The sequence below is a fragment of the Pristis pectinata genome, chromosome 4, assembly GCF_009764475.1.
Source record: "Pristis pectinata isolate sPriPec2 chromosome 4, sPriPec2.1.pri, whole genome shotgun sequence".
Taxonomy (NCBI): domain Eukaryota; kingdom Metazoa; phylum Chordata; class Chondrichthyes; order Rhinopristiformes; family Pristidae; genus Pristis; species Pristis pectinata.
The window spans coordinates 93,313,551-93,339,892 of NC_067408.1; the positions used below are offsets into that span (position 1 = coordinate 93,313,551).

The following is a 26,342-nucleotide window of genomic DNA, read 5'->3' on the forward strand; positions in this document are numbered from 1 at the left end:
GTTATGAGAGGCATAGGTAAGGTGGATGATAAGAGTCTTTTCCTCAGGGTAGAGGAGTCCAAAACCAGGGCGCATAGATTTAGGGTGAGAGGGCAAAGATTTAAAAGGGACCTGAATGGCAACTTTTTCACACAGACGGTGGTGAGTATATGGAATGAGCTGCCAGAGGAAGTGGTTGAGGCAGGTACAATAGTATCATTTAAGAAGCACTTGGATAGGTACATGGAGTGGTGGTTCTTGGAGGGATATGGGCCAAAAGCAGGAAATTGGAACTAGCTGGGTGGCCAATGTGGTCGGCATGGACTGGTTGGCCAAAGGGCCTGAATCTGTGCTGTATTGCTCTATGACATGATACTAATCTATTAAATTTTATCCAGCCATTTATTTGCCCACTCTGCAAGCAAATGTACATTTTTTTTTGCAGTTTATTTCTATCCTCAGTTTGTTACACTTCCAAGCATTGTGACATCTGTGAAAGATTTTGCCTTTCACACTAATGTCTGCCATTATTATATATCAAACAAGCATTGGCCAACACTGACCATCATCCAATCAAAAAAATAACTTTACCATTATTCTTGATTTCTGCATTGATGGCAATTTGCTTGCCATGCTGATACTAACTCTTTAATTGCATGGTCCTCAATCGTGCAAACTGTCTTTTTTATTGGACTTTATTGAAAGCCTTTTCTAAAAGCAAAACATGCTCCGCATGCTCTTAACCTTCTCTCTTCCCTCATCAAAAAAAGATTAGTCAGATTAGTGGATCATGGTTTGTCTTTAACAAAACCTCTTGGCTCTTTTATCAACTCAAACTTTTCCAAGTTCCTGTTATTTTTTTTTCAGCAAAAAATAAACTGCTGGAATTAAGCAGGTCAAGCAGCATCTGTGGAAGTAAAGGGATAATCGAAGTTTTGGGTCGGGACCCTGCATCGGAGCGCTGCTTGACTTGCTGGATTCTTTTAGCAAAGTATCTTTTGCTCCAGATTCCAGTATCTACAGTCCTTTGTGTCCCCTATTAATTTTTTCCTTGATTATTGTTTCTAAAAGCTTCCCATGACTAGAAGTAAACAGATTGGCCTTTGCTAGCTTGGGATGACCTTGTATCTCTCAATTTGCCTGATCTTCCTGCTTTCATTCTTGTGAATATATGAATAATTCAGAGATTAGTTTTTACTGTCCTGCTTTTTAATTCTTAATCTTAATCTCTGATGGAAGGACCTCAACTCTTCAACTCTGTCATTGGTTCCAAGGTAAACCAGTATTTCTGGCTCTTCCTTCCTCAATGTCCCAAATTCTCTCATGACATCTTTTACTGTGACATCAAGAAGGCAACACATGTAATTCTTGGCCCAAACGTCAAAATAAGAAGTTAATTCCAGCAGCTAAGTAAGAGTGAATGGTCTTGATATCAACGCAGCAATTGACCAAGCATAGCATCAAGGAGCCCAAGTAGTACTAGTCAATGGGAATCTCTTTTTACTGACTATATGCAGCAATGTCTGTACTTAAATTACAAAATATTTCGAAAGAATGTAATGATGTATATAAATCACAGTTACTTATTAATTATTTGGACAAGTTGTACAAGGTTGTCAAAAAGATAGTACACTTGTAGATGGACATGTCATTCAAAGCATGTTATTTTGTTACCAGTGGAGAATTACAAGTCAAAGACTAACTACATGGAATGAGCCCAGAGGAAGTGGTACAATTACAATGTTTAAGAGACATTTACATAGGTACATGGACAGGAAAGGTTTAGAAAGATATGGCCAAATGCAGGGAAATGGGACTAGCTCAAGCAGACAACTTGGTCAACATAGACAAGTTGGGCTGAAGAGCCTGCTTCCATGCTGTATAACTCTATAACTAGAATTATATCTTGTAGAAAGGAAGATGGTTGTGGTTCTCTGTTATCTAACAAAGAACCACAACCATTTTGTTTTTAAAGAAAACTTCCACGTTTTTATGCAAGGCCTGACCCATCTGCAGTTGCTTCATCCATGACCAGCCTACCATCAAGAAGTAGAGATATTCGCTGATGATTGTACGATATTTAATTACATGTGCAATTACTTGGGAAATGAAGTAGCCTCGCCTGCATGCAAGAAGATCTCACAACATTCAGGATGGGCTGATAATTGGCAAATAATGCTCTAGCCACATTGTCGGATGCCAAATACTGCATATCTCCAATGAGAGTCAAACTGCTTATCCTTGGCATTCAGTGGCGTTGATATCATTCCTCACTCAGCAACATTTAGGGTTCACCATTGATCAGAAACTCAACTGGACCAGGCACTTAAATACTGTGACTACAAAACAGGTCAGGGGCTAGGTATCTTGAAGCAAGTGACTCGTTTTCTGACTCCAAAAGCCCTTCCAACTTCAATAAGTCAGAACGTGGTGGAGAACTTCCCACTTGCATAGGTAAGCAGAGTTCCAATAACCCTCAAGGAACTCAAGACTGTCTAGTACAAAGCAGTTGGCTTGATTAAATGTCTGATCAGTAAGTTTATTAATACTGCCACTGTGCACCAGGATAATGTAACATCAACTGTATTTACTTGCCTAAGGTATTGCTGACACACAGAACAGAGAACATAGACAATAGAACAGCACAATAACAGGCCCTTCATCCCCTGATGTCTGTGCTAATCATGATACCAATCCAAACTAATCCCATCTGCCTGCACATGGTCTATCTCCCTCCATTCTCAGCCTGTTCGTGTGCCTGTGCAAATGCTTCATAAACATTGCTATTGTGTCTGCTTCCACCACTTCTCCTGGCAGTGCATTCCAGGCACCTGCTGTGTGTGTGTGGGAAGGGGAAAAGCTTGCCTCGTAAATTTCCTTCACACTTTCCCTTCTCACCTTAAAGCTATACCCGTAGTGTTTGACATTTTCACCCTGGGAAAAAGATGCTGACTATTCTCCCTGTCAATGCCTCTCATGATTTTATATTTCTATCAGGCCAGTATTTAGTCTCCGATGTTCCAGAGAAACCAGTCTAAGTTTGTCCAACCTCTCCTTATAGCTTATGCTCTCTAATCCAGGCAACATCCTGGTGAATCCCTTCTATACCCTCTCTAAAGCCTCCACATTCTTCCTGCAATACAGCAACCAGAACTGCTCACAATACTCCAAATGTGGTCTAACCAACATTTTATACAGTTGCAACATGACTTCCAAGTCTTATACTCAACACCCTGACCAATGAAGGCAAGTATGTTGAACACCGCCTTTACCACTTTCAGTAGGCTATGGATTTGCACCCCAAGATCACTCAGTGCATCAATGTTCCTAAGGGTTCTGTCATTTACTGTATACTTTCCTCTAGCATTTGACCTCCCAAAGTGGAATACCTCAACTTGTCTGGATTAATTTCTATCTGCCATTTTCCACCCATATTTCCAACTGGTCTATATCCTGCTGAATACTTTGACAACCTTCCTCACTGTCTACAACTCCTCCAATTCTCCTATACTAAAGTCCACATATACAACATCCTTTGCCCTACCCTCATCAATCATCATTGTCACTGCCTCAAAAAAAAACTCAATCATTTGTAAGACATGATCTCCCCTGCATAAAGTCATTCTAACTATCCCTGATAAGTCCATGGTTTTCCAAATGGGAGTAAATCCTGTCTCTAGGAATATTCTTCAATAATTTCCCTACCACTGATATAAGGCTCATTGGCCTACGATTTCCTGATTTCCCTTAAACGAAGGAACAACATTGGCTATTCTCCAGTCTTCTGGGCACCTTACCCATGGCTAAAGAGGATACAGAGACGTAGGTCAAAGCACCAGCAATCTTCTTTCTTGCCTTTCTCAATAACCTGGGATAGATTCCATCAGGCCCTGGTGACTTATCTACCTTAATGTTCTTCAATAGCTCCAACACCACCTCCTTAATATCAACATGCTCTAGAATATCAACATGTCCCTCCCTGATCTTGCTATCCTCCATGTCCCTCTCCTTGGTGATTACCAATGCAAAGTATTCATTTAGTACATTGTCCACTTCCTTTCCCTCCTTTGTCCTTGAGTGGTCCTACCTTCTCCCCAGTTACTCTCTTGTTTTTAATGTTTGTGTAAAATGCCTTAGGATTCTCTTAATCCTATTCATTGAAGACATTTCATGGCCCCATTTAGCCCTCCTGATTCCCTGATTCTTTCCTGCTTCCTTTATATTCTTCAAAGGCACTGCCTGATTTCAGCTTCCTGAACCTTGTATATGCTTATTTTTCCTTTTTGACTAAATTTGTGACATCTCTTGTCATTCCAAGGTTCCCAAACCTTGCCATCCTGTTGGTTTTTGACATGGGAACATGTTAGTCCTGAATTCTGACCAGCTAGCCTTTAAATGATTTCCACATTTCAGATGTGGACTTTCCCAATAACTGCTTCCAATCTACCCTCCCAAGATCCTATCTAATACTGTTGTAATTAGCCTTTCCCCAGTTTAGCACTTGCCCCAAGATCCAGTCTTATCCTTATCCATAACTAAAGGAGATCTGATCACTGTTCCCAAAATGCTCTCTCCAATCACATGGCTAGGCTGATTTCCCAATACAAGGTCTACTATGGCCCCTGCTGTGGTTGAATTATCTACATACTGTGTCAAGAAAACTTCCTAGATGCATTTAACAAATTCTGCTCCATCTAAGCCTCTGCCACTAAAGGAATACCATTCGCCCACTATAACTACCTTGTTGCTTTTACATCTTTCTGCCTACATATGTTTCTCTATCTCCCACTGGCTATTGGGAGGTCTGTAGTATTGCCCATCATGGTGATTGCACCTTTCTTATGCCTGAGCTCTACCGATATTGCCTCACTGGATGAGCCTTCCAGGACATTCTCTCCAAGTGCTGCTGTGACATTCTCCCTAATCAGTAGTGCAACTCCCCCACCTCTCTCATCCCTCGCTATTGCATCTCAAACATCTGAATCCTGGAATATTGAGCTGCCTGTCCCGCCCTTCTCTCAACCAAGTCTGTAATGGCTACAACATAGTTCCATGTACTAATGTAAGCCCTAAGTTCATCTGCCTTGTGCATGATACTCCTTGCATTGAAATAAATATACTTCAGCCCATTATCCCCACCTTGTTCATTAACCTGGCCCAGCCTGTCTGTCCTTTCGGCCTTACTTGACCTAACCTCTAACTTCTCAATTCCACCCACCCCCCCCCCCACCCCCCATTTGCTGTCCTACTGCTCTGGTTCTCATATCCCAAAAATGTACAAGTTGACAGGTTAATTAGCCACTGTAAATCAAACCTAGCATGTAGTTGAGTGGTAAAATCTGGAGGGGGGTGGTGGGGTGGATTTGGGAAGAATAAAGAAAATGGAATTGGTATAGGATTAGCATAAACGGATACTTGATGATTTTTATGCATTTGGTGGGCTAAAGAGCCTGTTTCTGTGATGTTATGGCTCTAAGAAAAATGATTAGTTAAATTTAGCAAATGTACATCACTGTCTTTTATCACAGTGTTTACATTTAAAGAGTCCTCCATTACCAGTCTAAACCTTATGATGTGATGGTCACTTGCATCTCCTACTGTAGGCATTCTCCTTCATGACACTTGGTGCACTTAGACAAACTCATTCCCCAGCATCAGATCCAGCAATGCTTCTTTCTTACGTGAGCTGAGAACATACCATGTTATTAGTCCTGGTGTGGGAAACGACCCTCCCCCTTCACAATGTTTTGTGGTTTACTCAGTGACATATTTAAACATATCATCCTGGAATCACATCTGTGGTTACCTAAATGCCTGTCTGCACACCTAACCATTGAATTTAGTGTTACTGTACCTCATACTGTACAGCTGCATCACCTATGATGCCATGGACTTGATTGTGGCTATGTTCTTCTGAAGTCCTTGTGCTCTCCTGTTTTCCAAACTGGTAGAGAACAGGATGCTCACAGTGGACCCCAGCAATATGAGTTTGGACCTCCATGTCAGCCTTGCCCCTTCACTCTGTGTGGAGATGTTCAAACTGTGGGATGGCCACCTCCTGAAACTTGCCACTGACTTAACATCTAGATTGTTATTCTGCATTCTGTTATTGTTTTCCCTTGCACTACCTCGGTGTACTGATGTGTAAATGATCTGTATGGATGGCATTCAAAACAAAGTTTTTCACTGTACCTCGGTATATGTGACAATAATAAACCAATGACCAACTAATGTGATGTCAGAGGCTGCTCAGGTCTTAATTTGAGTTCCTTGGTTGATCACACGTCATGCACATATAGTTAGGATGCAAGAAGCATTCAGAATTTCTGACATGGTGGGGTTGTGCATTCAATAGGACTGAGGAGCCGTGCCATGCATCTATTTGTTATAAAACCAGAAGTCCCACCTGAAGTCAACACTTAACAGCTGGACACTTTATTGTTTTATTTAATAATCATTATTTTCTTCTTGTCTGTAGAGATTCCAAGGCTTACCATACTCCTGACCTTCACATTCTTTTGAAATTGCACTCCACTTGAGCTGCACTCTCTAACCACCATCCACTCTGGCATCTACTTTGGCATTCGATGTAAATTAGATATGGGTACTTTGTTAGAAATAATGGTGGAGTTCTGAATAAAATGAAAATGTATCCAACATTAAAAAGCTTTAACTAGAAGAAACTTCAAGTTTTTGGTTTAAGTAAACACTGCTATAAAGCTAGCAGTTTTTACACCTCTGTTTTTTGTGTGAACAGTTAATGGCAGATTCTTTGACTTGTGTTCAATCAGACTAGGTCGTCCTGGAGTTGACTGCTACTGCCAGCATGATAGTGGGGCAGCTGTACTGCAGCTTCAGTTCCTGATAAATGAGGTAAGCTAACAATTCTAATTACATGGTTTTTGATAAACACAGTGTCTCATTGTCATGCAGTGGTCTACATTTAAAGGATGTAAGATTCTCTAGATTTAGAAGTGCAGCCCAGACCCTCGACTGATTTACAAGATCAACTCACTTAAATAATTTGGCAAGCTGATTGATTAGCCCAGAATACCATCTCAGAGTAGGTGGCTGTCACAGAATGGCTATGATATTGCCATGGCCTTTGAGCTGGGGAAAAGTGCTATATTTTTATGTGCTTCAGTCTGACCAATTGCACAGGATTTCCACACCAGTTCATTTTTATACTCTTTCCTTCCCTTGTTTTGCTGATAGGTCAGTGGTTACAAAAAGCGTTCACACCAGTTGCAAAATTTACTGTTGAGTTTGAGTAGTTGAATTTAACTCTACAAGTTTAGGTGATGGTGGGAAAGGTTATCTTCTGAAGAAGGGTCCTGACCCAAAAGGTTGACCACCTCATTTTCTCATCAGATGCTGCCTGGCCTGCTGAGTTCCTCCAGCATCATTGTGTTTTTCATCTAGATTCCAGCATCTGCAGTCCTTTCTAAGGTTATTTTTCACTTAGTAAACTGTCAATAAATCTATGTTGCCATCCATAGATGTATACATTTTATGTTCCTTAATGGCTTCATCTTTACGAAGTCTTTTAAAACCAGAGTATCTCAGTTCACTCCTCACAGTAAGCATCACTACTTATACATCTTGAGTTCATGAGGCAATATCATTCCTCATCACATCACTTTCCTGCTCCCTTCCCTTTTCCCTTTGGCTCTCTTGTAAGTTTCTTTAAGATTCTGCCTTAAGTATATTTAATGATTCCACCTCCACATCTCTTGGAGATAGTGACAACCCTCTGAGATATGAAATTCCTCTTTGTGTCTATCTTAAATGGGCAATCCTTTATTCTGAAACGTCCTCTAGTTCTAGATACCTCAGCTAGGGGAAACAGCCTCTGTGTCTATCCTGTCAATTCCCCTCAGAATTGCATGTTTCCATTTGATCATTCTGCCTCACCTGTTCATCCTCTTTTCCAATGTCAACCACTTCATCGAGGTGTGGTCCCATCAAAGCTCTATAAAGTTGCATCAAAATGCCCCTTTTTTACTCCATACCCTTTGCAGTAAAGATCGATTTCCCATTAGCCTTCCTAATTACCTGCTGAATCTGCATGCCAATCCTTTATGCATAAGGAACACCAGGTACTTTTGTACAACATTTTACAGTTTCATTCCATTAAAAAAATAATTTTGCCTTTTTCTTCCAAAGTTTCTAACCTCTCATTTTTCCACATTATATCCCATTTGTCAACTTCTTGCCTTGTACACTTAATATATCTATATCCCTTTGCAGCTTCTTCATAACTTGCTAACCCACTTATCTTTGTATCATCAGGAAACTTGTCTGCAGTGCATTCAGTTCTTCTTCCAAGCCATTGATATATATTGTAAATAGTTGAGGGGCCGGCACTGATCCCTGCAGCATCCCATTATTGCCAATCTGAAAATGACCCATTTATCTCAATCCTCTATTATTTAGCCAATCCTCTATTCATGCCAATATGCACTTAGAATCTCTGCCATTTGTCTATTTATCTGTTTATTTGTCATAGAGCCATTCATTCTCCCTGAAATACACCCTTGCAGTGATTTATGAAATATCTCCTTCTATTCTGCCACTGGTGATTTACTGTTTTACAATTTAATCTACTTTCCCAGTCCCCACTTTAGTCAATTCTATTCTCACAGCAATGTAATTGCCTTTATTTAAGCTTAGGGTGTTTGTTTCAGACCCAAGTTACTCACCCTCAGTCTGAAGTTGAAATTCTGCCATACTCTTTCCTTGGGCATCCAAGACATTATTAATCAATCATGTTAATTATTAATTAATCAACACAGCTCTAAAATAGCCTGCTCCTTTATTGGTTCCTCATCCATTAACTCCGTGGTACTTTTCTTAAAAGCCCTGATTATCTTTTGATTTATACTCTATTCCACAGCATAGTTGCTGTTTGGGAGCCTATCTGCTACTCCAACCAGAGATGTCTTACCCTTGCTGTTTCTTATCTTCATCCAGACTGATTCTACATCTTGAGCTCATGAGGCAATATCATTCCTCATTACTGTGGTGATCTCATCCTCTGTTGACAGAGCCACCCCAATTTTCCCTTTCTGCCTGACCTTCTGAAATGTCAAAAGCCCCTGAATATTCCAGTCTTGGTTACCTTGCTACCATGTCTCTAATGGCTCATGGATCATATTCATTTATTTCTATGCAACAAAATATCCTCCACCATTTCCAGTACTTCCAGGGTAATGGCAACACCAAAAGCATCTATCTCTTTCCTCCCCTTTCAGCATTCCAAGAGAGATTCTCCACATCCCCCGGTCTAAGCATAAGTCACCATCAACTTTCCCCTCCTGTTGAAGCCACAGATGAAACAGGTACCCTTTCAACTTATCCCTTCTCATCATCCAGAGCCCCAAAGACTCTTTCCTGATGAAATTCCAAACTGCTTTCAGTTAATCATATGATTCACTTTGCTCATGATATGGTCTCCTAAGTAAGCAAGACAAAACCCAGTTTGGCAATATCTTTAGTGGCTGTTGAACAGAGTTTCTGCAGGTCCAGTACTAAAAGCAGTCATTGCTTTTGAATTATGCTGGTTCCTTGTGTCACTGTTAATCTAATAAAACCACAAAGCTACAGGACAATTATTGGGTGGACTGGGACCTGCACCCTGGTTGAAGTGTGTGACTCCAATCAAGTATCTATGTTCTGCTACAGTAAGAGCCATTCTTCCATTAGAAATTTTTTTAAGCATAAACTTCTGTGTACCAGCAATGTTTTTACCTTCTTGAGGACAATTGGGTATGAGGAATAAGTGCATCCCAAAAAATGAATAGAACAAAAGTAGAATTGTGGAATCTGTTATTCTCACTTGACATGATGGGCAGTTTCAACTAACCATTTCATAATCAAAATGACCACAAGAATGTATACCTCCAGCTAGCCACTTTTTTTTACTAAATTTATTATTATTACTATTGGATTGCTTTTGTGCCAGTGTTGGCTCTTTCAGAAGTTATTAATCCCCTGTCCTTGCTTCATCATTGCTCTGCAAGTTTTTTTCCAATTATTTCCAAATTTTCCTTGAAAGGTACAATTGAATTTGCTTCTATTGTTTCAGGCAGTGAAGCCAGACTATAGTTGGCTTTGTAAACAAGATTTTTTTCCTCATGTCACTTCTGTTCTTTTTGCCAATTGCAACTGATCTGTGTGTGGTGACTGATTCCCCAACCACTAGAAGCAGATTCTCTTTTATTTCCCCATCGGCGATAATTTTGAACATCTCTAGCACTTCCCATTGACCTTGCAAACTTGCAGCCCCTGTAATCAATCGATACAAATGAAGTAACTTCAATGAACTATTTTATACTGTGGGAAGAAAGAATCAATCATTTCTACATTTTCTTTTTTTCACATCTCTGCAGGGAGCTTTAGTAAGTGCATGTGCAGATGACACACTTCATCTGTGGAATCTTCGGCAAAAGCGCCCAGCTATTCTTCACTCGCTTAAATTCAACAGAGAGAGGTAAGAGATCATTCTTGTTGCTATTTTATTGTATGATATAATTTTAAGTGTGGTTCATAGTTCACCGTTGTGATAATCTCAAAGGCATATTAATATTTTGAGAAAATCTGAAAAGTATATGGACCTTTTTTCTATACCAAAGATAACATGCAAGAATGTTTTCTTTTTATGTTAATTATGGAAGTGAGTGTGATTGGCATGGCCAAGATATAATATTCATCCTGTCCTTGTGAAACAACCATTTTGAATTGCTCTTTCTAGTTAAGGTGATGTTATTGGATACAGTAGTGAACAAGAAATGATGCATTCATATGATATGTGCAAGTTGGAGTGATGGCATTCCAGGCCTGTGCTTTCTGCATGTATCCTTGGTGGGAGAGAGTAAAGTTTTAGCAATTACCGGAAGGTCTCGAGCTTTTTAGGAACAAAAGAAATGAACGGGAATAGGTCTTTCAAACTCTCGTCTTCTCTGATGTTCATAAAAATCATCACCTCAACAATATTTTCTCGCTCTATCCCTACCACTCGAGTACACTAATATCTAAAAATCTACCAATCTCAGTGAATGCATCTTCTACCCTCAAGTAGGGTAGTTAAAAGATTCATCACTGTTTGGGTAAAGAAACTTCTCATTTCAATTTTAAATGGCTTAATCTTTATTCCAAGACTGAGCCCTGGATTTAGACTCTTCAGTCAGGGAAAGTGCTATCCATCATTTTGAGACATAAGAGACTGCAGATGCTGGAGTCTGGAGTAAGAAACAATCTGCTGGAGGAACCCAATGGGTCAGGCAGCATCTGTTGGGGGATGAGTGGGTGGGGTGGGGAAGGATAGGAATTTGTTGATGTTTTGAGTCAAAACCCTGCATCAGGACTAGGGTGGAGAGGGAAGATAGCCAGTATAAAGAAGACACGGGGAGTGGTGAGATGGGCCAGTAAGTGATTCAGCCAAGGAGGGGTGAAGGATGATCAGCAGTTGGAGCCAGTTTGAGGGGAGGGGAGGGTGAAGGTTGTGAATGGAATTGAGCATTGTGCATTGATCATTATTAGTGAACATCCTCACTTCTGACAGTATGGTTGAAGGAAGGGCATTGCTGATGAAGTTTAAGATAGCCCAAGGACATTGCCCTATAGAGATGTGTTGGAGTGATATATATAACTTGTAATCATCTTCCTTTGTGCAAGATATGACTCCAGCTAGTGGAGAGTTTCCCTGTTGTTGCCTTTTGTCTTCAGTTTTGCCTCGATAGGATGTGACATTTGGTTAGATGCTGCCTTGATGTCAAGGGTAGTCACTTTCACATCCCCTTGGAATTCAGCTTTTTTAACCATATTTGGGTGAAGGTTGAACAGAGATCTGGAACGTACAAAACTCAAACTAAGCAATGACGAGCAGGTTATTGGTGAGAAAGTGCTACTTGATAACAAGTGCTGATGATGTGGGAGCAGACTCGTTGGTAACTAGCTAGATTGGATTTTTCTTGGTTTTTGAGGACATAGGGTGTCACATGGCTTGGGGAACATGTATCCACACTGCTTAGTCTGGGATGTTGTTTGGACCCATTGTCTTCATTTACTATGTATCAAATTGACTAGCTTCTGTGATGGTGAAGATCTTGGTAGGAATCCAACGTGGACCATTCACTTGACACTTTCAAATGTGGTTGCAAACACTTCAAGCTTATCTTTGGCAATTAGCTCTTTATTGCAAGTTATTTTTGCTGTTTAGCAGGCATGCAGTCGTGTGTTGCAGCTTCAGGTTGACACTTCACTTTTTGTTGAACCTGAAGCTGTTTCCTGGAGGCCCATCTATACTTATTCAACCAGGACCGGTTTCCTACTTAGTAGTAATGATTGAGTGAGGGAAATTCTCTGTCATGAGATCACAGATGCAATACAATTCTGCTGTTGTTGATGGCCCACTGTGTCTCATGGATACCAAATTTTGAATTGCCAGATCTGTTCTGCATCCACCCCACTTAGAAAAATTAGTAATTGCAACATAATAGTATTCCTTATAGGTATCTCTGTTAAAGTTTAATCGGACTTGTTATTTTTCCTTTTCACCTTTTTGTGGCAATTTCCTCTGAATCTAATGAATTAAAGTAGAACAAAGCAGTTTCACTCAGGCCAGCGACATTGATCAAATGTGAATTCCTCGTGTGTGCTTAGACTGTTGAGTGTAGATATAATTAATATGGGTATTACTGTTGAATATGATTTTGTGCTTTAAGGCATCCAACTCTACACACTTTGCAATTAGAGTCTTTGGATAATCATCAGAAGCAGGATCCTGGATTTACCTCAATTCCACATCACTCCTGCTGTCAATTCGCATCTCCCAAACACCTAACCAGTTTATTAGAACTAACATCTGTTGTGTTATCTCACAGCTGACGTTGCTTTGATCAACCAACTAAAGAATATTAATCCAATACTGTATGTGTGTTTCTTGACCCTTGAAGAGAGTCATTTTGTTTAGTTTTTGACAGAATTTAGTTTTTGAATCAGATTTATTATCACTGACATATAGAACAGAGAACAGTACAGCACAGTACAGGCTCTTCAGCCCACAATGTTGTGCTCACCTATATAAACATACTCCATGATCAAACTAACCCATTCCTCCTACACAGCCTTTAACTCTCCATTTTGCTTACATCCATGTGCCTGTCTAAGAGTCTTTTAAATTTCCCTATTGTATCAGCCTCTCCCCGTCAGTGTGTTCCATGCATCCACCACTCTCTGTGACATCTCCCCTAAGCTTTCCTCCTCTGACCTTAAACTGATGTCCTCTGGTATTGGCCATTGCCACCCTGGGGAAAAGGTGCTGACTGTCCACTCTATCTATTATGCCCTTCTTCATCTTTTACACCTATCAAGTCGCCTCTCATCCTGAGTCACTCCAATGAGAAAAGCCCTAGCTTGCTCAACCTGTCCTCATAAGACTTGTTCTCTAATCCAGGCAGCATCCTGGTATATCTCCTCTGCACCCTCTCTAAAGCTTCCACATCCTTCCTATTATGAGGTGAACACAATACTCCAAGTGTGGTCTAACCAGAGCTGCAACATTACCTCACAGTTCTTGAACTCAATATCCCAACTAATGAAAGCCAGCACACCATACGTCGTCTTATCAACCCTATCAACCTGGGCAACAACTTTGAAGGATCCATGGACTTAGACCCCAAGATCCCTCTGTTCCTTCACTCTGCTAAGAATCCTGCCATTCACCTTGTACTCTGCCTTCAAGTTGGTTCTTCCAAAGTGTATCACTTCACACTTTTACAGATTGAACTCCATCTGCCACTTCTCTGCCCAACTCTGCATCCTGTCCCATTGTAACCCACGACAAACTTCTACACTATCCACAACGCCTCCAAACTTCGTGTCATCTGCAAACTTAGTAACCCATCCCTCCACTTCCTCATCCAAGTCATTTATAAAAATCACAAAAAGCAGGGGTCCCAGAACAAATCCCTGCAGAACACCACTAGTCACTGACCTCCAGGCAGAATATTCTCCATCTACCACCACCCTCTGCCTTCTGTGGGCAAGCCAATTCCAAATCCATGCAGCCAAGTCTCCATGGATCCTATGCTTCATGACTTTCTGGATTACGTGAAATTTGTTGTTTTGTGGCAACAATTTTATAAAAATGTATAAGTTACAAAAATAAGTAGTGCAAAAAATGGAATAATGAGGAAGTGTTCATTCGTTCATGGATTTTTCAGAAATCTAATGGCGGAGGGGATGCAGCTGTTTCTGAATTGTTGAGTTTGGATCTTCGGGCTCCTGTACCTCCTTCCTGGATGTAGGAAGGGCAAGACTGGCAGCTTAATGTTCCGGGGTTCCGTTGTTTCAGACGTGATAGAGGGGGAGGGATGAAAGGGGGAGGAGTGGTATTACTAGTCAGGGAAAATATCACAGCTGTGCATAGACAGGACAGCCTGGAGGGCTCATCTACAGAGGCCATATGGGTGGAGCTGAGGAACCAGAAAGGTGTGGCCACACTAATAGGGTTGTATTATAGACCGCCCAATAGTCAGAGAGAATTGGAGGAACAAATCTGTAGTGAGATGTAAGAAACAGAAAGTTGTAATAGTAGAGGATTTTAACTTTCCACATATTGACTGGGACTCCCACACTGTGAAAGGGCTGGATGGCTTGGAATTTGTCAGATGTGTTCAGGAAAGTTTTCTAAATCAATATATAGAGGTACCAACAAGAGAGAATGCAATACTTGATCTCCTATTAGGGAACCAGACAGGTCAGGTGACAGAAGTATGTGTAGGTGAGCATTTTGGGTCCAGTGACCATAATGTCAATAGTTTCAAGTTAATTATGGATAAGGACAGATCTGGTCCTCGAGTTGAGGTTCTAAATTGGAGAAAGGCCAATTTTGTGGAAATGAGAAAGGATCTAGGAAGAGTGGATTGGGATAAGTTGTTTTCTGGCAAGGATGTGTTCAGTAAGTGGAAGGCCTTCAAAGGCGAAATTTTGAGAGTGCAGAGTTTGCATGTTCCTGCCAGGTTTAAAGGCAAAGTTAACAAGCACAGGGAACCTTGGTTTTCAAGGGATATTGGCGAACTGGTTAAGAAAAAGAGAGAGGTGTATAGCAGGTATAGGCAACTAGGAACAAATGAGGTACTTGAAGAGTATAGAAAAAGTAAGAAAATACTAAAGAAGGAAATCAGGAAGGCAAAAAGAAGACATGAGGTTGCTTCGGCAGATAATGTGAAGGTAAACCCGAAGGGTTTCTACAAGTATATTAAGAGTAAAAGGATAGTAAGGGACAAAATTGGTCCCCTAGAAGATCAGAGTGGTCGTCTATGTGTGGATCCTCAGGAGATGGAGGCGATCTTAAACAGTTTTTTTGCATCAGTATTTACTCAGGAAACTGGCATAGTGGATATGGAAGGAAGGGAAACAAGCAATAGTGTCATGGAACATATAGAGATTAAAGAGGAGGAGGTGCTTGCTGCTTTACAGCGAATAAAGGTAGATAAATTCCCCAGGCCTGATAAGATATTTCCTTGGACATTGAGAGAGACTAGTGTAGAAATTGCAGGGGCCCTGGCAGATATATTTAAAACGTCCTTAGCCACTGGAGGGTAGCCACTGGAGGACTAGAGGGTAGCTCATGTTGTTCCGTTGTTTAAAAAAGGCTCTAAAAGTAAACCAGGTAATTACAGGCCAGTGAGCCTGACATCAGTAGTAGGTAAATTATTGGAAGGTGTTCTGAGAGATCGGATATACAAGTATTTGGATGGCCAAGGGCTGATTAAGGATAGTTAGCATGGCTTTGTGCATGGTAGATCGTGTTTAACGAACCTTGTAGAGTTTTTCGAGGAGGTTACCAAGAAAGTAGATGAAGGAAAGGCTGTGGATGTTGTCTACGTGGACTTTAGTAAGGCCTAAGTAAGGTTAGTTCAGAAGGTTCAGACACTAGGTATCCATGGAGAGGTTGTAAACTGGATTCGAAATTGGCTGTGTGGGAGAAGACAGAGAGTGGTAGTGGATGATTGTTTCTCAGACTGGAGGCCTGTGACTAGTGGTGTGCCTCAGGGATCTGTGCTGGGGCCATTGTTGTTTGTTGTCTATATCAATGATCTAGATGATAATGTGGTAAATTGGATCAGCAAGCTTGCTGATGACACTAAGATTGGAGGCGTAGTGGACAGCGAGGAAGGCTTTCAAAGCTTGCAGAGGGATCTGAACCAACTGGAAGAAAGTATTGAGTATAGGAGTTGGGATGTTATGGTGAGGTTGTATAAGACATTGGTGAGGCCAAATTTGGAATATTGTGTGCAGTTCTGGTCACCTAACTGTAGGAAGGATATCAGTAAGATTGAAAGAGTGCAGAGGAGATTTACTAGAATGTTGCTGGGTCTTCAGGAGTTGAGTTACAGGGAAAGATTGAACAAGTTAGGACTTTATTCCTTGGAGTGTAGAAGAATGAGGGGAGATTTGATAGAGGTTTACAAAATTATGAGGGGTATAGACAGAGTTAATGCGAGTAGGCTCTTTCCACCTAGATTAGGAGAGATGAGTACGAGAGGACATGGCTTTAGGGTGAAAGGGGAAAAGTTTAGGGGGAAATTCTTCACTCAGTGGTGGGAGTATGGAACGGGCTGCCATCTGATGTAGTAAATGCAGCTCACTCTTGAGTTTTAAGAATAAATTGGATAGATACATGGACGGGAGAGGTCTGGAGGGTTATGGACTAGGTGCAGGTAAATGGGACTAGCGGAATACCATTTCAGCACAGACTAGAAGGGCCGAATGGCCTGTTTTCTGTGCTGTAGTGTTCTATGGTTCCCGATGGTAGTAATGAGAATAGGGCATGTCCTGAATGGTGACAATGATGGATGCCACCTTCTTGAGGCACTGCCTCTTGAAGATGACCTTGAAGGTGGGGAGGGTTGTGCCTGTGGTGGAGCTGGCTGAGTCTATAACCCTTTGCAGCCTCTTGTGGTCCTGTGCATCGGCGGTTCCATACCAGGCTGTGATGCAACCAGTCAGAATGCTCTCCACCATACATCTATCAAAATCTGTAAGAGTCTTTGGTGGCATACCAAATCTCCTCAAACTCCTAACGAAGTAGAGTCACTGGTGTGCCTTCTTCATGATTGCATCAATGTGTTGGGCCTAGGATAGATCCTCTGAGATGTTGATGCCCAGGAACTTGAGCTGCTCACCCTTGCCACTGCTGATCCCTCAATGAGGACTGGTGTGTGTTCTCCTGATTTCCCCCTTCCTGAAGTCCACAATCATTTCCTTGGTCTTGCTGACATCGAGTGCAAGGTAGTTGTTGCGACGTCACTCAACCAGCCGATCTATCTCACTCCTGTAAGCCTCATCATCTGAGATTTGACCAACAACAGTGGTGTCATTGGCAAATTTATAGATGGTGTTTGAGCTGTGCTTAGCCACACAGTCAGGAGTGTAGAGAGAGAGAGAGTAGAGCAGTGGGCTAAGCACACATCGTTGATGTGTACCTGTGTTGATGGTCAGTGAGGAGATGTTATTACTAATCCACACTGACTGTGGTCTCCCTACAAGGACGTTTCTAAGGAAATATAAGGAAAGGTCTGAAGGACATTTCTCAAACTCCTGTCAAGATTCCAAGTGCCATGTGATAAAACAATATTTTTCATCCTTTCATTGGGTTATAGTATTGCTGTGACTGCACTCCTAAATCCATTGGGCAGCATTATGTAGGGAGATGGGGAAAAAATTTCCAAGTTTGAAAGTAATTGACATGATGGTTTCATTCACTGTATTAAAACTAAATGGCTGATATCAAATTTCAAGTTCCTGCTCAGTGGTCACAATATTGTGCTGCATTTCTGTTGAACATATCTCCTCATCTAATGTTTAAAAGCATTTTGTTGTTCTACACTGTATTCTCATGTAACTTTGAGATTTTGTACAGATCTTAGTTTCTTTCTAAAACATCTAAGTGTGTACATCCTATGATATTTTGATACTTCATTACCAATAAATATGGTTAAGAAATGTTACTCCAACTGAACACATTTGAAGACTGACCAGTTCTTTGTACCCACTGTTTTATTTCATGAATGCATATCTGCAGAACAAAGAGTAAGACTCCTCATTTGTTGAGTTCTGCATTGTTAGACCATATTTGAATTTGGTGAAGGTACAGTCCTTGACAATATTTTATTCTGGTGTAGCAAATAAAGACATCAGTAGTGAGAATTGAGCACAAAGGCAACAGCAGGAGGATTGGCTGCAAATTGTCCTTGGGCTTTTCTAAATATGTTCAACAGAAATGCAGCACAATATAGTGACCACTGAGCAGGATCTTGAAAGTTGACACCAGCCATTTAGTTTTAATACAGCAAATGAAACTACCAGCTTTAAGTAATTGAAAATTCCATCAGTCTCTGATTGCCTTGCATGTACTGCACTGCTGAATGTTGGAGACTAAGACCATACTCATTTGTCTCTGGACTACACATGGAGTCCAGGCACAGGGGCCAGTTATCGTATTCAGGAATCACCTCTCTGATTCCCAGCCAGTCCAAAGCCTTTTCATCACCTCTATAAGGCTCAACTCAGGAGTATGATGGAATACTCTCCACTTGTTTGGGTAAGTGGGGGTCCAACAACAGTCATAATGTTCAATGTCACCCAGGCAAACTAGCTTGTATGATTGGCACCCTAAATATTAATTCCCTGTATTACCAGCACACTGTGGGCACAGTGTTTGCAATCTATAAAATGCGTGTAATGCCTACCAAACCTGTGATCTTTGTCACCAAGAAGGACAAGGGCAGCAGGCACGTTGAAACACCACCAACTGTAGGTTGCCTTTTAAGTTGCAAGTTATTCAAATTTTGGAATCACATTCCCTTAGTTGTTGCTGAGTCTAAATCCTGAAACCGCCTATCCAACAGCCTTTTAGGAGTACGTTCACTCAAAGGACTACAGAATTTCAAGGGCATTTAGGTATGGGCAATAAGTTCTAGCTTTGCCAATGAATCTGAAAAATGAATCAGTGGGGATTCTAGGACTATAGATTAGGAGACAAGCAATGCCAAGTAATTTTCAAAATCATTTTATTTTTAGTTTAATGTTTTAAATTATTTTTAAATGTTCTGTATCTTAAATTAAATCTTTCTTTAAATAAACTTTATTTGTTTCAATTTTAATAGTGTTTATATGTCTGTCAGAGACATTAAAAGAACTCTTAAAGATCCTTGACAGATTTAATACATTTGCAAAGTTTTGTCCCCACTTTCACCTTCTGCCAAATCCTGTTAGGTGTATTTGACCCTTGCTTCTGGATCAGATGAATGCAGGTGTGCAGGGACTGCAGTTGGTGACTCCTGTACCTGGCCAAGTCCAATAAGATCCAACCCAATATGTTTGTGGGAGAAGGATTTGTAAGTCCAGTGCCCACTAAGTGGATGGAGGAATGCTGCTGACTTTCAGTATGGGCACTGCTGAACACTTTGAAAGATGACCTTGAGAAATTCAGGACACAGGAGGACCAACTTTGTACTGTACCACTCAAAACATATGCTGGAAATCTGATCTGGGATTGGCTAATGGGCAACAAAAGGGCATTAATGGTGTGGCTGTAATGGGATCACAAATATTTTTGTTTAGAGACAAAACAGCAGATTTGTGATCTATGGGATAATTACTTTTCTCCTGGATAGTAATTTAGCAGTCTTTGTAATCTGTTGAAACTAATTTCTGTATTTTTGCAAACAGTGGCAGCCACAGTCTTGATGGCAATGTCCTGAGCTGCCATGCCAGCAATTTAATCCTGGCTGACAAAGGTCTGAGATTTCACTGCAGCATCCAGCCTGTGAATGGCTTTCTGTTTGTGCTACAGTGGAAGATGGGACTGGCAGTCAAAAACTAATTTGAGGTTGGCTATACAAGTGCAGTTGCTCACCTCATACAGGATGGAAAGAATAAGCTAAAGGTTCTACATAAAGGAAAATAAATAAAACTGTAGATACTGGAATCTAAATCAAAAATAGGAAATGTTGGAAGAACTTGTTGGAAGAAACAATATTGGTGGAAAGGGAGATCAGTTAACACTTTGGGTCAGGGACCCTTCTTCAAAACTGAGGGAAGAGTGGAGGGTTTGCAGATTTCAAAGCAGAGCTGGTAACCCCTCCACTCTTCCCCCAGTTCTGGGAAGGGTCCCTGACCCGAAAATTTAACCAGCTTCTCTTTCCACAGATGCTGCTTGACTGGCTGAGTTCTTCCAACGTTTTCTGGTTTTGTTTCAGGTTCTGTAGAGTGCCTTTTGCAAGGATGATGCTTGAAGCCTCCGTGTTAATGTTGCATTTGGTCATTCTGGCCAGCTAACATTTCATTTTGCATATCCATCAGCCTTGTGTAGACTTCCTGTAGAAGTACTCATCCAAGTTCTCTGCAGTAGAACTTGTACATTATCCTGCTCTTTTAGCAGTTAGCATCTGTATCTGTAGATTTGAAGATGAGAGGGGGAATGTAAGTGTTGCTTATACTACCGGCTCCTCTTCTAAGTTGAGAAATTTTTGGATACCCAAGGAGAAGGAGGGCAGGAAAATTAAAATATGAGGATACAATCATATTCTATGGTTCAGCCTGCCATTGGTTACTAATTCAATAATTGGTACTCCAATGAGAGTGGGGACTATCTTAACGAATAAACGTAGAAAATCTTAGAAACACTCAGCAGGTCAGGTACCATTTGTGGAAAGGTGAACAGAGTTAATGTTTCAGTTGAAGATCCTTTGTCAAAACTAGAAAAGATAGAAAACAAGTTACTTTTAAACTGCAGAGAGGATGGAGGAGTGTTGGGATAGGGCAAGTAGTGTTTCTTGATGTATTGAAGCCAGGGTTGCTGTGGTGATAATCTGTTTATGGAACTGTCTGTTGATAGGTTATGCATTCTTGCACAGTGAGAGAGAACAAAGAAACATAATCAAGTGAAGGCCATTCGAGAGAGAGAGAGAGAGAACAGATAAAGGAATGTAAAAGCTGCAAATGCCCAGCAAGTCAGGCACTGCTAATTGAGAGAGAAAATTGAATTGATATTACAGATGGATGACTTGTTCTAATATGAACAGAGAAAGCAAGTTACCTAAAGTTGTAACATTTGATCTTGAGTGGAAAACTGCAAAACTTGCAGTATGGAAGATATTGGTACGAGTCCAGTTTGAGTATCCTGAGGTTTTAAGCAGGTAAATGAGGGGGCATGGTATATTAGAGTCTTAAAGAGATACAGCATGAAAACAGGACCTTTAGCTCACCAACTCCATGCCAACCATCAAGCATCCATTTTCGCACTAATCCAACCTTAACTAATTTTATCCTCCCCACATTCCCATTAACCCACACCCCACCCCAGATTACATCTGTTATCTATACATCAGGGGCAATTTACAGTGTTCAGTTAACCTACTAACTTGTTTATTGAATAGCGTCACAGTCTACTGACATTTGTGGAACTAGATGATGTGTCCACTGACTTTGACGATGGCCATTAAACTTACTACACAATGGCATTTAGATCTTTGGATCTTGACTGCTGGCTTTTCTGTGCCACAGCCTTGTCTTCCCATTTATTTTCGTTGCATGTCAGGAGAGGCTCCAGCAGGAACAGGATATCTCTTCTCTTCTCATCACCATCTCCTGCAAAAAAAGGCCTTCAGTGTGCACACTCAAGTTTTACCACTTCTGAATGTCTCCCAGGTCAGAATGAGTTCCAGCTGCAGGTATAATGCATTCCCTTTCAAGATATGCTGGCTGGCTTTGGGTAATGCATTCAGGCTTTGAGTGGGACTAGCCACACACAGTTGTGCTCTTTAATAACACATTTGATGCTAACTGAATGTAGCAACCATGTGAACAAGCAACTAACTTTGTGCAGCCAGCACAAAGTTGCTATACATTTAATTATGTGGAAGATGTTTGTCTCTTATTTAGGGACTAATCAATCAAGCCCCCATTTCATGATTCCAATCTTCTTTAAAGACTCATTCTCCTCTTATTAGGCAGTCCATCAGCATCCAGAATGACTTGCTTCTGCTTCAGTTCTACGAGTGAAGTCAGTGAAGAACCTGTGGCCTCGACCACAAATGAGGCAAAAGGTGCTTGATGGAACAGTGGAGTGAATAGTTTGGGAGGTCATGCACTCCTTCCACCATGTATGCTGGGCTTCTGTTTTCACCAGCAAAAGGAGCCAAAGCCCTCACTGCGTCTTCAAATTCACCTTTTTTTTTGAGTGATAATGGATTCTACATGTTGGTGGTTATGTTACCCCTTTTTCAAGTAAGCTTTGAGATCAACCTTGAATTTTTTTGTTTGTCATCTTTGCCCTAGCTGAACTTGGAGTATGCCCCATGTTCTGGCAGTCTGGAATCAGGCATGTGAATGATGTGGCATAACCATCAGAGCTGGGTGAGTGTAATTGGAGCCTCAAAGCTAGGGATATTGGCCTGGGAGGGATTGCTAATGTTAATTCGCTAATCCTGCTAGTGGATTTGGAGGATTTTGCAGAGACATCATTGGTGGTATCTCTTCAGCACTTTGTTGTGGCTACTGTAAGTATTTCTGTCTCAGAAGCATTGAGGAGGATGGAGATCACTGTGTTAGGTTTGAGGCCCTAATCTTCAACCATTGAGGGTCCAAGTCTGCACTAGTACATTGAAGTTACACTACTTCATCAACATTTGTGTTCATTGAGAGGTAGCTGCTGAAATATGTGGTGATCTACTTTTCCAGGATCTTGCTAGTCTTTATTATCGGGGAATGGTGTTGTGCAGTAAGGACAGATTGGTAGCCACACTTTTGTTTTCTGGATGTTTAGTGTAAGGCCCACTTTCTCATATTCTTCTGTGAACCAATCAATGATGACTTGAAGCTTGGCCTCTGAACGTGCACAAGTATGGTCTGCTCACTACTTTGTATTTACTAAGGTTGAAGTGACCTTGATTCTGAAGTGGAAGTGACATGGTTTGAAAGTTTACTTTTTGTCATTTAGATTAGCTCCACTCCAGTAGAAAGTTCGTCTGGAGCGAGGTGCGACAAGAAAGATTGAGAAAAGTGTTGGAGTGATCAGTTTTGCTTGGCACCATTCAGCACTGAGGTTGGGTCTGTTGTGGACTCATTGCTTAAAGACCTAAAAGGCTGCAGCCAGATTAAATCCAGCAATTTTATGATGCCCATGAAATTCAATGTGGTGTATATGATAAGACAGCAATTTCTTGTGTTTTGTTAAGGCTAATGTCAGAGGTGTGCATATCATCCATCAGTATGTGGCGATCACATGGCATAAATGATTCACATTGCAAACTTGTGAATATTCTTTACTAGCTGATATTGGAGAGCATTTATTCTAAAATTTATTTTCTCATCTCTATCAGGTTCCTAAACTGAATTCCCAGCCCATTTTTTTGCATTTATCATCTAAAATCTTTAATCCATCATGTTATCCACCATCTAGCTCTCAGTAGTTTCAGGAATTCCCTGCAGCAAAAAAACAAACTGCAAGAGGAACTCAGTGGGTCAGGCAGCATTTGTAGAGGGAAATGGACAGTTGACATTTTGGGTCAAGATCCTTCACCTGGACTGAAACAATAGAGTAGAGATACCAGTATAAAGAGGCAAGGGAGAATGCTGGGCAAGAGCTTGCAAGTAATAGGTGGATCCAGGTGAGGAGGAGTGATTGGCAGATGGAGTTGGGTGGGGGAGGGAAGGGTGGAAGTGCCAACAGAGGCTGGGAGATGATAGGTGGAGGAGAAAGATCTGCATATGATAAAATCTGATAAGAAAGGAAGGTGGAGCATGGAACCAAGTAAGGGGGTGGGATGAGGAGAGGGGTCCCAGCAGGAGGAGTGTGTGACTGGGCAGATGGAGTAGGTGGAGGAGGGGAAAGAAATCGGGTGAAAAGAATCCCCTCTTCTCTCAATTGTTTCACGTTTTTTTTGTCTTTTTTATGAATTTTTCCTTTGGAAAAGGGAAGGAATGTTATGAGGAGTTTGAAAAAGTAAGGAGGAAGAAAATATTTTCACTGGGAATAGGGTCAATTAACTGATTTATGCAGAGGATTATTTTTTATGTGGAGCATATGGTTATTGTCTTAGAATCAAAGAATGAACTCTGGTCCACCAAGCCTGCACCACCCACCGTTTACACTAATCTTACATGAATCCCATTTTATTTTTACTCTACCCTTATTCTCATCAGTTCCTCCCTAGATTCTACCACTCACTGACACACCAGGAGTAATTTTCAGCAGCCAATTAACCAAGCAGTCTTTGGGATGTGGAGGAAATCAGAGCATGCAGCGGAGACCCAAGGAGTCACAGGGAAAACTAGTAACTCCATATGGACAGTACCCAAGGTCAAGCTTGACCTCTGGTTGCGGGCAGTGCAAGGCAGCAGCTCTATTAGCAGTGCCGCTGGGCTGCCACAGTGGCAGAGCTAGTTTGTTTATTATTTGAAAAGCTCCAAATTCTATAGTAGAAAGGACTGCATATATACCTGAACATCAGTTTCGTGGAGAACGGGAGAAAGGAGGGGAATGGGACTAATTGGATAGCTTTAGTCAGCTTTGTCAAAAAACTTGAATGGCTTTCTCTACTGCATGATTCTATACTAATAACAGAAAGTGAGCTGTAGAACCAATTTATTATTGTGCACATATGTTTTACAAAGTCTTAGTAATTTTTTGTTTAACTTCCTGGCATCATCTTCATACTTCACCATCCTACATCCTTATTGCTTCTCTCTTAACAACATGACTAAACTGCCTTTCCAAACCCAATAGCAATTTCATCACGAAGAACCCCTCTCTGTGCTACTGTTTGCTACGAATTCCACATGTTTCATTTCTGTGTATGGGTAATCTCAAGCTTTGTATAAATATTTACAACAGTAATTACTTCAATTGTTGTCCTGTCAAAATGTTCTGTTTGCCTTTTTGATGTCTTGATCATGAGAGCTTACAACTTCCAAGTTCGTAAACTTCATTTCCTTCATTTTTACAAACTTCACCCTCTGGGGGAACAAATGTTCTTCTGCTTCATGGGTTTCTTCATTTCTAAGACTGAGATTATACATGCAGCTGTCTTTGACATCAATTCCGTGACCCACCCCCCTATTTTTCCAGCCTAATTCACATTCAACCCATTCTTTAATTCCAGTCACTTTGAAGTTTCTCTTTCCTCTCCCAATCTTGAGCATGCGTATAGTTGCTAGTCCTGCTTTCTCAACCATTGCATGGTCTTACCTTTGGGCTTGATTGCCTTTTGATATTGTAACTAATTTGGTCAAGGAGCACTCTTTTTTCCCTTCAAAACCACCTTCAGTAGGTATACTTCATTCTGATAAATGTTATTTCCTTTTGTACCTGTAGTCTTTTCTCACTGTTGGTGAATATGATACATATGAGTTGTTTTAGCCCATGAATATGCAGGGAATGGAGGGATATGGATCACGTGCAGGCAGAAGAGATTTAGTTTAATTTGGAATCGTGTTTGGTGCAGATGTGGTGGGCTGAAGGGCCTGTTCCTGTGCTGTACTGTTCTATGTTCTGTTCTAAACTCTCAGCCTCTAGCTGAAGATACAAAGTCTATGCTTAACAACTGTGATGTTTGCCTTCTGGTTTCAGTCTGCTTCATGATTGATTATGAAAAATTCTTAATTACCATTGTTTTCAACTCAGGGGAAATGTTCCTGATACAATTAATCAGAAGTAATAGCTTTTGTTGTGACATTTAGAGTTCCCAAAGGATTGATCTTTTAGCATTGTCTTGCTCCTCCATGCTCTTGGCAGATGAGATTCAATGTTGAGAAATGTGCGGTGGTACACATTGGAAGAAATAAACGGCAGATTATTTTCTAGATGGGGAGAAAATTCAAAATACAGAAGTGCAAAGGGACTTGGGGGTCCTTGTGTAAGATACCCTAAAGGTTAACCACCAGGTTGGATCAGTGGTAAGAAAAGCGAATGCTATGTTGGCATTCATTTGGAGAGGCATAACGTATAAAAGTAAGGATGTGTTGATGAGGCTCTATAGGGCACTGGTGAGACCTCATTTGGAATACTGTGTGCAGTCTTGGGCCCCTTATCTTAGGAGGGATGTACTGATGTTGCAGAGGGTTCAGAGAAGATTTACAAGGATGATTCCCAAAATGAAAGGGCTTACATACGATGAGCGACTGTCGGCTCTTGGGCTCTGCTCATTGGAGTACAGAAGAATGAGAGGGGACCTCATAGAAACATTTCGAATGTTGAAAGGACTGGACAGAGTAGATGTGGCTAAGTTGTTTCCCTTGGTGGGTGAGTCCAGGACCAGGGAGCACAGTCTTAGAATTAGAGGGTACCCATT

General features: G+C 41.0%; 1 protein-coding gene across 10 annotated transcripts in view; it reads left to right on the plus strand.

Moving 5' to 3' along the window:
• Nucleotides 1-26,342, plus strand: part of stxbp5l (syntaxin binding protein 5L) — a 275,353-nt gene that overhangs the window by 60,316 nt on the left and 188,695 nt on the right. For 9 of the 10 annotated variants that reach the window (XM_052013888.1, XM_052013891.1, XM_052013892.1 and 6 more), the window contains exons 3-4: nt 6,771-6,852; nt 10,371-10,471. The exons of the other annotated variant lie outside the window; for it this stretch is intronic. In XM_052013888.1, the coding sequence (XP_051869848.1) occupies nt 6,771-6,852; nt 10,371-10,471 (183 nt within the window). The remainder of the gene's footprint in view (nt 1-6,770; nt 6,853-10,370; nt 10,472-26,342) is intronic. 10 annotated transcript variants of the gene reach the window in all.